The 12,500-nt window shown below is 48.1% G+C and overlaps 1 protein-coding gene across 1 annotated transcript in view; it reads right to left on the reverse strand.

Annotated features, from left to right (window-relative positions):
* Nucleotides 1–12,500, reverse strand: part of LOC113818717 (sodium channel protein 60E-like) — a 299,991-nt gene that overhangs the window by 101,948 nt on the left and 185,543 nt on the right. Inside the window, exon 6 of the mRNA XM_070130151.1 lies at nt 10,609–10,789. Within this exon, the coding sequence (XP_069986252.1) occupies nt 10,609–10,789 (181 nt within the window). The remainder of the gene's footprint in view (nt 1–10,608; nt 10,790–12,500) is intronic.

Consider the following 12,500-nt stretch of genomic DNA (forward strand, 5'->3'; position numbering starts at 1 on the left):
AGAAAAGGACGAAATTTAAAACGAATAATAATAAAAAACAAAACAAAACAGAAATAACCAAAGAAGGTAAAACTAAACAGAGAAAACGAGAAGAGAGAAAAAAAAAACGAACAAAAGGTCAATACCCCCCAAAAAAGGTCAATATCCGCCCTATTTCTCCTAATTCTTCATATAATCTGTACGTAAACCCCCATCTATCATCCCCCGCATTAAAATCAAGAGCCGGCATTCAGCTGCATTCAACGTTGCCAGCGAGATTACAGGCGATTTCTGTATCTTAGGTTTCTATCCCTCGGCATTAAGCAGCATTGCCAACGTCAGCGAACATTATTCATAGACCCTTTGTTTAAGCCATCAGGAAGAGCCGGAGGAAATGGGGTATTTGCACCGCTGCATGTATAGCATTTATCGTGAATGTTAAATTGGTGAGGATTAGGGTATAGGTAGGTGGGGAAAAATTGTTTGGAAAGGTCGGGCATAAAACTAAATGAACACTTATCTATACAGATTACTGTGAGATTTACAACACAAATGCCCCTCTTCACACATTGACACATATTATCTATTATATATCTACGTATATTGTTGCTTCGTGTGACAAAAAATAACAGCTAAATAACTCTACAAAACAATGAATCATATGATGACTCTTTTTTCCCTCTCCTCTCTCTCTATTCTTCCGCCATCTCCTCTTATATTTCTCCTTTTCCCTCTCTTACCTCTCTTGGCTCCACTTCCTCTTTCTCCTCCATCTCCTTCCCTCTCCCTTCTTTATTTCTACTTCCTGTACTCCTCTCTGTTCCTCTTTCCTCTCCTTCACTCTGTACAACTCCTTCTCCTCCTCCTTCCCTCCCTCTCTCTCTTCTTTCTCTCTCTTTTCCCTCCGTATTCCTCCTCCCTCCCTCTCTCTTTCTCTTTCTCTCTCTCTACCCCTCTCTTCCTTTTCCTCTCTTTCTCTCCTTCATCACTCCTCACGCATATATTCCCAACCGATTGAATAACAAGGCGAATTTCCAAAGAACTACGACTAACTTTATAATTATTGAAATGGCACTTCGAATCCCACCACCTTTATGCATCCCAAACACAGGGGTGTTTATGCCCTGTTCTCTGTAATTCCGTATCCAAATATAGCAACGTTGAGCATTAAAATAAGTTACAAGTTTCTTCAAAGAGGGTTAAAGTAGAGATTGCTGATGGGGTTGTAGTATGACTTTTATGTATGGGTTGTAGTGCTGTGGGGTGGTTTAAGGGTTGTAATTTTCTCTAAATGGTTGTAGACATTTTAGATGTGTAAGGGGCCATGATCTGTGGTATGCCATGGGATGTTTTGAAGATTATGTCCTATGTTGTTTATGTGGCATGTTTTCGGTTCACATATAAATTCTTAATATGAGAAATATCCTCTCTAATGGCAGCTATATATGTTTATGTGGTATGTTTACAAGATGATTTCGGTTCACATATAAAATCTTAAAATGAGGGTATGTATCCCTCACCTCCCTCCCTCCTCCCCCTGCTTTCCCAATCCTCTCCACCCTACACAAACCCCTTCCTCCCCATCGCCCCCCCCCGTGCTCCTCCTCTTTCCCCTGCCTCTCCGATCCCCTTAACTCCTTTAAAACCCCTTTACTCCCTACCCCTCCCTCCTTTCTTCCCTCCCTTATTGCCACCTCTCTACCCAACCCCCCATCTCCCTCCCTTCCTACTTTCCCATATTTGTATTTTATCATTTACATTTTTTCGCAATCACTGAGACTCTTTCTTTAATATCCCCAAACTCCCAGTCTTCATTCTGGCCCTCTCTGTTCCTTTTCTTTCTTTGTTCTCTATTCTTCTTTATTTTTTCTTCCATTCCTCATCGCTCTCTCCCCTTTTCTCTCTCTCGCCTTTCTTTGCCCCGTTCTGCTCCTCCTCCATCTTTCTTCTTCTCCCTTCTCTCTTCCATCTTCTCCCCTCTCCATTTCCCCTTATTTTGCGCTACCTCCCTTATTTTGCCTTCCTTTACTGCTCTCTCTACCTTATCTCTTTCCTCCCTTCCCTCCTATTACCTTTTTCTCCCTTTCCTTCCCTCCCTTATCGCCACCTCTACCCAACCCCCGTCTCCCTACCCCCCATCCCCCCTGCCATCACCGTACGGACCGCAAAACCCTGCCAAGTTCCCCTCTGCTACCATCCCTCGAGCTCTCCATTCATCCCTGTTCCTTGCCACTCGCGCTTCATTCATCCCTGGCACTCGCGCCCTGTCCCTCACTCTTTCATTCATGTCCCTTCCGCTTGGCACTGCTGTTATCAATACCGTTCTATTAGTTTCAATCTATAGCATTCTGTTTATAGATTACTTTTTAAATTCGTAACTTTCGGTATTTCATCTTTTCCTTCCCGATCGTTTTCCTTTTCTTCCTCTATCCTTTACTTTTCGCACTTCCTTGCCGTCTGAGAGAAAAAGTAAGAAAAAATGAGGGAGGCAGGGAGGGAGGGAGGGAGGAAGGGAGATAGGGCGGGGGAAGGGAGGGAGGGGAGAGGGAAAAAGAGAGGGAGGGGGAAAGAGAGAGAGAGAGGGGGAAAGAGAGAGAGAGAGAGAGGGAAAGAGAGAGAGAGAGAGGGAAAGAAAGAGAGAGAGAGAGAGAGAGAGAGAGAGAGAGAGAGAGAGAGAGAGAGAGAGAGAGAGAGAGAGAGAGAGAGAGAGAGAGAGAGAGAGAGAGAGAGAGAGAGAAGGAAAGAGAGAGAGGGGGGGAAGAGAGAGAGAGAGAGAAGGAAAGAGAGAGAGACAGAGGGAAAGAGAGAGAGAGAAGGAAAGAGAGAGAGAGAGGGAAAGAGAGAGAGAGAGAGAAAGAGAGAGACAGATTGGGAGAGAGAGAGAGAGAGAGAGAGAGAGAGAGAGAGAGAGAGAGAGAGAGAGAGAGATGAGAGAGAGAGAGTGAGAGAGAGTGAGAGGAGAGAGAGAGAGAGAGAGAGAGAGAGAGAGAGAGAGAGAGAGAGAGAGAGAGAGAGAGAGAGAGAGAGAGAGAGAGAGAGAGAGAGAGAGAGAGAGAGAGAGAGAGCGTATTAGACAGATACAGACTGAACTCAGCGCCCAACAATAGTTTCCTGCAGCTTCCCCAGCCCAGCCGTGCTCTCAACCGGCGAACGTGGGCGGTCTAAGTGGGTGGTGGGTAGCAGGAGACCGGGCGGTAGGTGGGCGGTAGGTGGGGGCCGAGGGTGGGCTGGCGGTAGATGGGGACCGAAGGTAGGAAGGTGGGTTATAAGCGGGTTGTAGATGGGAGCGGAAGGTGGGTGGTAGGCATTCGGAAGGTGGGCTGTAGACGTGGGGTGAAAGGTGGGCCGGTGGTAGGTGGGCTGGCGGAAGGTGGGCTGTAGATGGGGGTGGAAGGTGGGCTGTCGGAAGGTGGGCTGTCGGAAGGTGGGCTGTCGGAAGGTGGGCGGTAGGTGGGCTGGCGGAAGGTGGGCTGTAGATGGGAGTGGAAGGTGGGCTGGCGGAAGGTGGGCGGTAGGTGGGCTGGCGGAGGCGAAGGAGGGTGAGAGTTGAGAGTGTTCCTTAAAGATTGTAGCAAGAGCGGGGCTGGATGTCTTCATGGGGGGAGGAGGGGAGGGGCAGAAGGAGAGTGAGGTGGAAAGAGAAGAAAATGGGGATGGGGATGGAAGGAATAGGTGGAGGGAGGTAATAAGTGGAGGGTGGGAGGGTTGAGAAGTGCAGTATGAAGGATGGAGAGAAAGAGAAGGTGAGGAGAGGAGACAAGAGGGGGCGGCGAAGGGGAAAGAAGGGTGGAGGTAGGAGAGTAGGAGAGAATTCAAATTAGAAAAAACAGAGAAGACAAGGGGATGGGAACGAGGGAGAGGAGAGGAAAAGGAAAGGGAGGAGACAGGAACAAGGACTAGAGAAGAAGAAGAACTAGATGAAGAAGGAGAAGAAGAAGAACAACAACAACAACAACAACTAGAAGAAGAAGGAGAAGAAGAAGGAAGAGGTGGAGGAGGAGGAGGAGGAGGAAAGGGCCTAGAGCCAGCTACAGTTAACACGTTCGAGAAATGGCAAGCAGAGACATTTATATTCCTATAACATTTTAGGTCCTGACTGCCATTCGCTTTAATTTATTGAAGAGACTGCTGGAGGAGCTTGAGGAAAGGCAGGGAAGGGAGGGAGAAAAAGAGAGTGAGAGTGAGGAAAGGAGGGAAGGGAGAAGGGAGGGAGTGAGAGAGGGAGGGACGGAGTGAGGGAGGGAGGAAAGGAGGGAAGGGGGGAAAGGAGGGAAGGAAGAAGGGAGGGAGTGAGGGAGGGAGTAAAGGAGGGAAGGGAGGAAAGGAGGGAAGGAAGAAGGAGGGAGTGAGAGAGCGAGAGTGAGGAAAGGAGGAAAGGAGGGAAGGAGGGAAGGGAGAAGGGTGAGAGGAGAGTGAGGAAAGGAGGGAAGGAAGAAGGGAGGGAAGGAAGAAGGGAGGGAAGGAGAGAAGGAAGAAGGGAGGGAGTGAGAGAGAGAGGGAGAGAAGGAGGGAGGAAAGGAGGGAAGGAAGAAGGGGAGGGAGGAAAGGAAGACGGGAGTGAGTGAGAGAGAGAGGGAGGGAAGAAGGGAAGGACGAAGGGAGGGAGTGAGAGAAAGAGGGAGAGAGGGAGAGGAGGGAAGGAGGGAGGGAGGGATTGAGAGAAAGAGAGAGGGAGGGAGAGAGGGAGTGAGAGAAAGAGGGAGGGAAGGAGAGAGAGAAGGAAAGGGAAAGAGAAAGAGAGAAAGAGGGAAGAGGATTAAATTGCAGATGTCAAACATCACTGATATCAAAACAATAATAAATAGAAAAGCAAACAAATCAACAGATCATCCATCACCTCTTTCCTTTACTCCCTTTAGCCCTTCACTCCCTAATTTCTTCGTCTATTCCACACCGTGCTTTATCATCCTCTCCCCATACTTCCCAACCCCCTTCTCCTTTCTCCTCCCTCTTAAACCTCCCCTTTTCCTAAGCTCTTTTAACCCATAATCTCCTCTTTTCCCCTATTTCCTCTCCCTTATCACCCCCCTTCCCAAGTCTAGTTCATCCTCCCTTCTCCCCACCTCCCTCCATCCTCCCTTTTCCTAATGCTAATTCCTCGCCTTCTCCCTTAGTTATCTCCCTTCCTTTCTCTAGCCATTCGCCACCCCGTCTCTCTCTCCATCCCTTCCCCTTCCTATCGGAATCTCACTTTAATGTGTGTTTTTTTTTTCATTTTTTTTGTATATATATATTTTTCTTGTTTTCTTTCTTTTGTTATTTTCTACGTATTTTTCTGCAGGTCTGTTTCATTTTTCGTTATTTTCTATGTATTTTTTTTATGCGGGTGTTCTAAACCTTTATTTTCCTGTGATGCCTTAAAGGGGTCCGGTCTGCAATATTTTGCAATGTATCATCCTCTATGTCTATGTGACAATTTCAGAGACCAAATAAAGGATTTCAATTTCAGTTTTTCCTTCTCCCTCTTTCTGTACTTTTCTCTCTCCCCTTTCCCCCTCCCTCCGAGAGTCCCTTTCCCCCTTCCCCTCTCCCTCCAAACGTCTCCTTATTCCCTCTCCCCTCTCCCCCTCTTCCCATTCCCACCCTCCAAAAATCAAACACTTCCTTTTTTCCCTATCCCCTTCCTCCTTTCCCCTTTTCCCCTGTCCTAGTCTAACCTCCCATTTCCCCCTCCCTGACTCTAATCTCCCCTTCCCTCTCTCCCTCCAAAGGCTCCTCATTCCCCTCCTCATCCCACCCTCCCTCCTCTCCCCTCTCCCTTCCCCTCTCCCTCCCTCTAACCCCTCCCCCCCATCCTCCTTACCCTCTTCTTCTAACCCCTCCCTCCATCACATCGCTCCCTCATTTCCCCTCCTTCCCTCTAACTCCCCTCTCCCCATCCTCCCTTAACCCCCTCCCTATGCGCAACCCCTCCACCCTCCACCCTCCTCCCTCTAACCCCTCCTATCCATCCACCCTTCCTCCCATATCTAACCCCTCCCCATCCATCTCCCACCCCCTCCCTCCCTCCATCTAACCCCTCCTCCCATCCACTCTCTCTCCATCTAACCCCTCCCATCCATTTAACCCCTCCCTCCCCCCATCTAACCCCTCCCATCCATCTAACCCCTCATCCTCTCCCCAGCTTCCCCGGAACGAAATATTCCAGATTTACAACTGCGAGGCTGACGGATGCGACAACCGCTACGCCTCCGTCCTCCAGGAGAGAACCCTCGGTCTGGCGGCGGTTCAACATTTATAAATAATTTTCCCGAAGCCGCCTTCCCCCCCCTCTCACCCCCCCTCTCTCCAACATCCCGCGGCTGCCTTCCTGTCAGTGTTTTGCAGAGGGAGAGGGAAAGGGAGAGGAGTGGGGTGTGGGAAGGGAAGTGAGAGGAGGTGTGGGATGGGGAGGGAGAGGAGTGGGGTGTGGGAAGGGAGAGGGAAAGGGAGAGTAGGGGGTGTGGGATGGGAAGGGAGAGGAGGGGGTGTGGGAAGGGAAGTGAGAGGAGATGTGGGATGGAGGAGGGAGAGGGAATGGGAGAGTAGGGGTGTGGGATGGGAAGGAGAGAGGAGGGGGTGTGGGATGGGAAGTGAGAGGAGGGGGTGTGGGATGCGGAAGGGGAGTGGAGGGGTGTGGGATGGGGAGGGAAAGTAGGAGGTGTGGGATGGGAAGGGCTATGGAGAAGGGAAATGCGAAGAGAAGGGGAGAGGAAGGGGTATGGGATGGGGGGAGTTGGGAAGGGAAAGGTGATGAAAAGGGAGGTGGAAAGGAGGGGAAGGGAGGTGGAAAGGGTTATAGGAAGGAAAGGAAAAAAGGAAAGAGAAGGTAAAGAAGGAAGGGAAAGGAGGGGAAGCGCAGGGTAGGGAGAGAAGGAAATGAAATGAAACTAAATTAAATGAAAGGAACAGAAAATGAAAGGGAAGAGAAGGCAAGAAAAAAAAAAACAGATGGAAAGCGAAGGAGTGTGGAAAAATAACGATAAAAAATGAAGGGAAGAAAGGAACAGAAAATGAAAGGGAAGAGAAGGCAAGAAAAAAAACAGATGGAAAGCGAAGGAGTGAGGAAAAATAATGACAAAAAATGAAGGGAAGCGAACAAGGGAGGGGAAGGCAAGGGAGGGAAGGGAATGCATCACCATTATGACCATCGTTGCTTGTAATTACTAGCATCAATCCTGTAGGAAGAGTACCATGAACATCAGCATTTTTCGACTCTATCGCCATTTTCTTCATTATTATTCGTTATTCATCACGATCTTTGTTACCATTATCACTATTCCTATCATTTTCATTATTATTATCATCATTATCGCTCTCATCATCATCACCACCCCAATCATCATTTTCATTACTATCACAGTCATCATTATAATCTTTAATCACCATCTTTATCATCTATCGTAATGTTCATCACTATCACTATCATCATCGTCATCACCCCTTTTATCATCATCACTCCAATCATCACCCTTTTCATCACTATCTCAATCACCATTACCCTCTTTCACCACCAATTTTATCATTATATAATAACTTTCATTTCCATCTCAATCATCATTATCACCCCTTTTATCATCACCACCACCCCAATCATCACCATTCCCATCACTACCTCAATCATCACTACCCTCTTCAATCACCACCTTTAAGATCCACCATTCCTCGCCTTCCCCGACACAGACATTCCTCTCCGTCTTATCCGAATGTGTTCTCTCCGCCGACGCCATGTTAACAGCGCCCACGAAGCGAAGTGTTTTTTACGCACCGGATGAGGTCGAGTCTCTCGGCCTTCCGCTGGGCCGTCGCGGGAGCCTTGGCGACTGCGGGCGGGACGCATTCTTCTTTTTTTCTTCTTCTTCTTCTACTTCTTCCACTTTTCCTTCTTCTTCTTCTTCTTCTTCATCTCCTTCTCCTTCTTCTTCTTCTTCTTCTTCATCTTCCTCTTCTCCTTCTTCTACTATTAGTTCTATTTCTTCCACTTCCTTTTCCTTTTCCTTTTACTCTTCCTCCTCTTCTTCTTTTTCTTCTCTTACTTCTTCCACTTCCTTTTCTTCTTCCTCTTCTTATTCCTACTCTTATTATTCTTATTATTCTCATTCTTCTTCTTTTACGGTTTGTGCGATTGTTTGTTTGTTTGACTGTGAGGTATGTGTATGTGTGGATATTCGAGGGGAAGAGGGAAGGAAGGACGTGAAAACAAGGAAGAGGAGAGAGTGAGGTTGGAAGGGAGGAAGAGAGGCAGGGAGGGATAATAGGAGAGAAGGGTGGAAGAGGAAGGAACAGAGAGGGAGGAGCAGAAGAATGCTTTAATCTGTATTTTGTAAATAATTTACATACTCCTTACATGAATATGTATGTGTATGTATGCAAATGTGTGCATATGTATATGCATGTGTGCAAATGTTTGCTTATGTATGTATATGTGTGCAAGTGTGTGCACATGTATGTGTATGTGTGCAAATGTGTGCACATGTATGTGTATGTGTGCAAATGTGTGCATATGTATGTGTATGTGTGCAAATGTGTGCATATGTATATGCATGTGTGCAAATGTGTGCATATGTATGTGTGTGTGTGCAAATATGTGCATATGTATGTGTATGTGTGCAAATGTGTGCATATGTATGTGTATGTGTGCAAACGTGTGCACATGCATGTGTATGTGTGCAAGTGTGTGCATATGTATATGCATGTGTGCAAACGTGTGCACATGTATGTGTATGTGTTCAAATATGTGCATATGTATGTGTATGTGTACATATGTGCTTGTATATGTGTATATGTGTATATGTGTATATGTGTGCAAATGTGTGCATATATGTGGTTATGTGAATATGTGTGCAAATATGTGCATATATATGTTTATGTGTTTATGTGAATATGTGTGCAAATGTGTGCATATATGTGTTTATGTGTTTATGTGTATATGTGAATATGTGTGCAAATGTGTGCATACGTGTGTGTATATGTGTGAAACGACAGCGTCTCGGAGCGGGAAGTACTCCAGCCCATTTCCGGAGCGATTGTTATTCCCGCGAATAACTCAAAGCCAATGCTACCATTATAGGAAAATGGATTACATATAACCATTTTACGGCATAATTGATGCCATAACTCAGGCATATTTCGCATAACATGCATATATTCAACGCACAACACATCGAGCTGGACAAGCCTCGTATCAGTTATTCAAAAAACAATAATAATAATAATAATAAATCTGATAGGCAGAGAGAGAGAGAGAGAGAGAGAGAGAGAGAGAGAGAGGGAGAGAGAGAGAGAGAGAGAGAGAGAGAGAGAGAGAGAGAGAGAGAGAGAGAGAGAGAGAGAGAGAGAGAGAGAGAGAGAGAGAGAGAAGGAAAGGGAGAGGGAGGAGAGAGGGAGATAGATAGATAGATAGATAGATAGATAGATAGATAGATAGACAGAGAGAGAGAAAGAGAAAGAGAAAGAGATAGAGAGAGAGACAGAGAGAGAGAGAGAGAGAGAGAGATTGAGAGTGAGAGTGAGAGTGAGAGTGAGAGTGAGAGTGAGAGTGAGAGGGGGAGGGAGAGGGAGGGGGGGAAAGGGAGGGGGGAGGAGAGGAGGGGAGGGGGAGGGAGGAGAGGGAGACGGGAGGGAGGGGAGACGGAGGGAGGGAGACGGAGACGGGAGACGGAGGGAGAGGGAGAGAGGAGAGGGAGAGGGAGAGAGGGAGAGGGAGAGGGAGAGGGAGAGGGAGAGGGAGAGGGAGAGAGAGAGAGAGAGAGAGAGAGAGAGAGAGAGAGAGAGAGAGAGAGAGAGAGAGAGAGAGAGAGAGAGAGAGAGAGAGAGAGAGAGAGAGAGAGAGAGAGAGAGGGTAGAGAGAGAGGAGAGAGAGAGAGGGAGAGAGAGAGGGAGAGAGAGAGAGGAGAGAGAGGGAGAGAGAGGGAGAGAGAGGGAGAGGGAGAGGGAGAGGGAGAGAGAGAGGGAGAGAGAGAGAGAGAGACAGAGAGAGAGAGAGAGAGAGAGAGAGAGCGATAGAGAGAGAGAGAAAGAGAGAGTGAGAGGAAGAGAGAGAGAGAGAGAGAGAGAGAGAGAGAGACAGAGAGAGAGAGAGAGAGAGAGAGAGAGAGAGAGAGAGAGAGAGAGAGAGAGAGAGAGAGAGAGAGAGAGAGAGAGAGAGAGAGAGAGAGAGAGAAGCAGAGAGTGAGAGGGAGAGGGAGAGTGAGAGGGAGAGGGAGAGGGAGAGGAGAGGGAGAGAGAGAGAGAGAGAGAGAGAGAGAGAGAGAGAGAGAGAGAGAGAGAGAGAGAGAGAGAGAGAGAGAGAGAGAGAGAGAGAGAGAGAGAGAGAGAGTGAAAGAGAAAGAGATATACAGAGAGAGAGAGGGAGTGAAAGAGAAAGAGACATACAGAGAGAGACAGGGAGAGAGAGACTATTCATAACATTTTGATACATTTCGCAAACATAATAATAAAAAAGACACAACCCCTCACCACTAACAAAAGAAAAAAAATCACCCATATAAAAAAAAACTCTCATACACATCTTAATATATCTCTCAAGCAAAATAAAACAACAACAACAACAACAATAACAACAGGACCCCTCACCGCCAATGAAATAACAATAATAATAATATTAATACTAATAATAATCACCCATAACAAAAAACTCCAAATACTCACACACTCCACTCCTCATTGGTAAGGTTGGTCGTCGGATTCTTGACACACTTGTTCTTCAGGATCCCCATGTACACTTGCAGGGCGAACAGGGCGAACACCATCAGGCAGAACACCGTCAGGGTCATGACCTCGACGAGCTGTTTGATGCTGTTCAGGAGGGCGTTGATGATGGTTTTGAGACCTGTGGAGGAGAGAGAGGGTGAGTGAGGGTGAGTGAGGGGGGAGGGGGTGAGAGAGGGGGGTGAGTGAGGGGAGTGAGAGGGGTGAGTGATGGTGAGAGAGGGGAGTGAGTGAGGGTGAGAGGGGCGGGTTGAGTGAGGGTGAGAGGGGGGGGGTGTTGAGTGAGGGTGAGGGGGGTTGAGTGAGGGTGAGGGGGTTTGAGTGAGGGTGAGAGAGGGGTGTGTGAGGGTGAGAGGGGGGTGAGTGATGGTGAGAGGGGCGGGTTGAGTGAGGGTGAGAGGGGGGGTTGGAGTGAGGGTGAGAGAGGGGTGTGTGTGAGGGTGAGAGGGGGGGGTGAGTGAGGGTGAGAGGGGGGGTTAACCACATTTATTTACTTTGTCTGTCTGTCTTTCTGTCTGTCTGTAAGTTTGCATGCATTATGTTTACTTGTATGTCTATCTGTATATATTTATCTATATATTTATCTATGACTTTGCTGCCTATTCAGCCTACATATAATAATAAGTATTAATATAATTCTAACAACAAGAAAAACAATAGTAATTATAACACTAACAGTAATAACAGTTACAACTATAATAAAGATCATAATAATAATATGAGAAAAATAGGAGAAGATACACCACCACCAACTTCACCAACACCTCCGCCACCATCCCCACCACCATCTTCACCAACAAAAACTCCCCCGCCACCGCCAACATCTCCGCCATCCCCACCATCACCGCCACCAACTCCAACCACTACCGCCACCACCGCTAATAACAAAAAATCCCCATCACTAACTCCACCACCACCACTGATAACAAAAACTCCCCCACCACCATCCCCATCCCCCCTTCCCCTCTTCCCCACCATCCTCCCTCCCTCCACCAACCTCCCCATTCCCCTCTTCCCCACCATCCTCCCTCCCTCCACCCCCTTCCCCTCTTCCCCACCATCCTCCCTCCCCTCCACCAACCCCCCTTCCTCTTCCCCACCATCCTCCCTCCCCTCCACCAACCCCCCCTTCCCCTCTTCCCCACCATCCTCCCTCCCCTCCACCAACCCCCCCTTCCCCTCTTCCCCACCATCCTCCCTCCCCTCCACCAACCACCCCTTTCCCTCCCTCCCACCATCCTCCCTCCCCACCAACCCCCACCCCCATTCCCCTTTCCCCACCATCCTCCCTCCCTCCACCAACCCCCCCCCTCCTCTTCCCCACCATCCTCCCTCTCCTCCACCAACCCCCCCCTTCCCCTCTTCCCCACCATCCTCCCTCCCCTCCACCAACCACCCCTTTCCCCCCTCCCCCTCCCTCCCGATCCCAAGAGGAGAGCTTAGACGAGTGAAGAACCATTAAGCTTTGTCTTCACGTACAATTATATCTCACGCGAGGCGCTTCAACATACTAGACGACTGTGTGACCCGGATGTGAAGAAATGCCCGGGGAGGGAGGGGGAAGGTGGGGAAGTGGGAGAAGGGATGTTGTGACATGGATCGTGGTAGGGTTATGGTGCTTATGGTGATAGTGGTGATGGTTATGGTGGTTATGATGGTTATGGTAGAGAGATGGTAGTGACAGTTATGGTGGTTGTGGTTGTGATGGTTATGGTGACAATAATGGTTGTGGTGGTAGGGATGCTATAGCAAGGTGGAACAGCCAATGGGTAGGATGATGATACTCTTGACAGTGACGATGAAGATGATAACAAACACGATAGTGACGAAAC

The sequence above is a fragment of the Penaeus vannamei genome, chromosome 15, assembly GCF_042767895.1.
Source record: "Penaeus vannamei isolate JL-2024 chromosome 15, ASM4276789v1, whole genome shotgun sequence".
Classification (NCBI taxonomy): domain Eukaryota; kingdom Metazoa; phylum Arthropoda; class Malacostraca; order Decapoda; family Penaeidae; genus Penaeus; species Penaeus vannamei.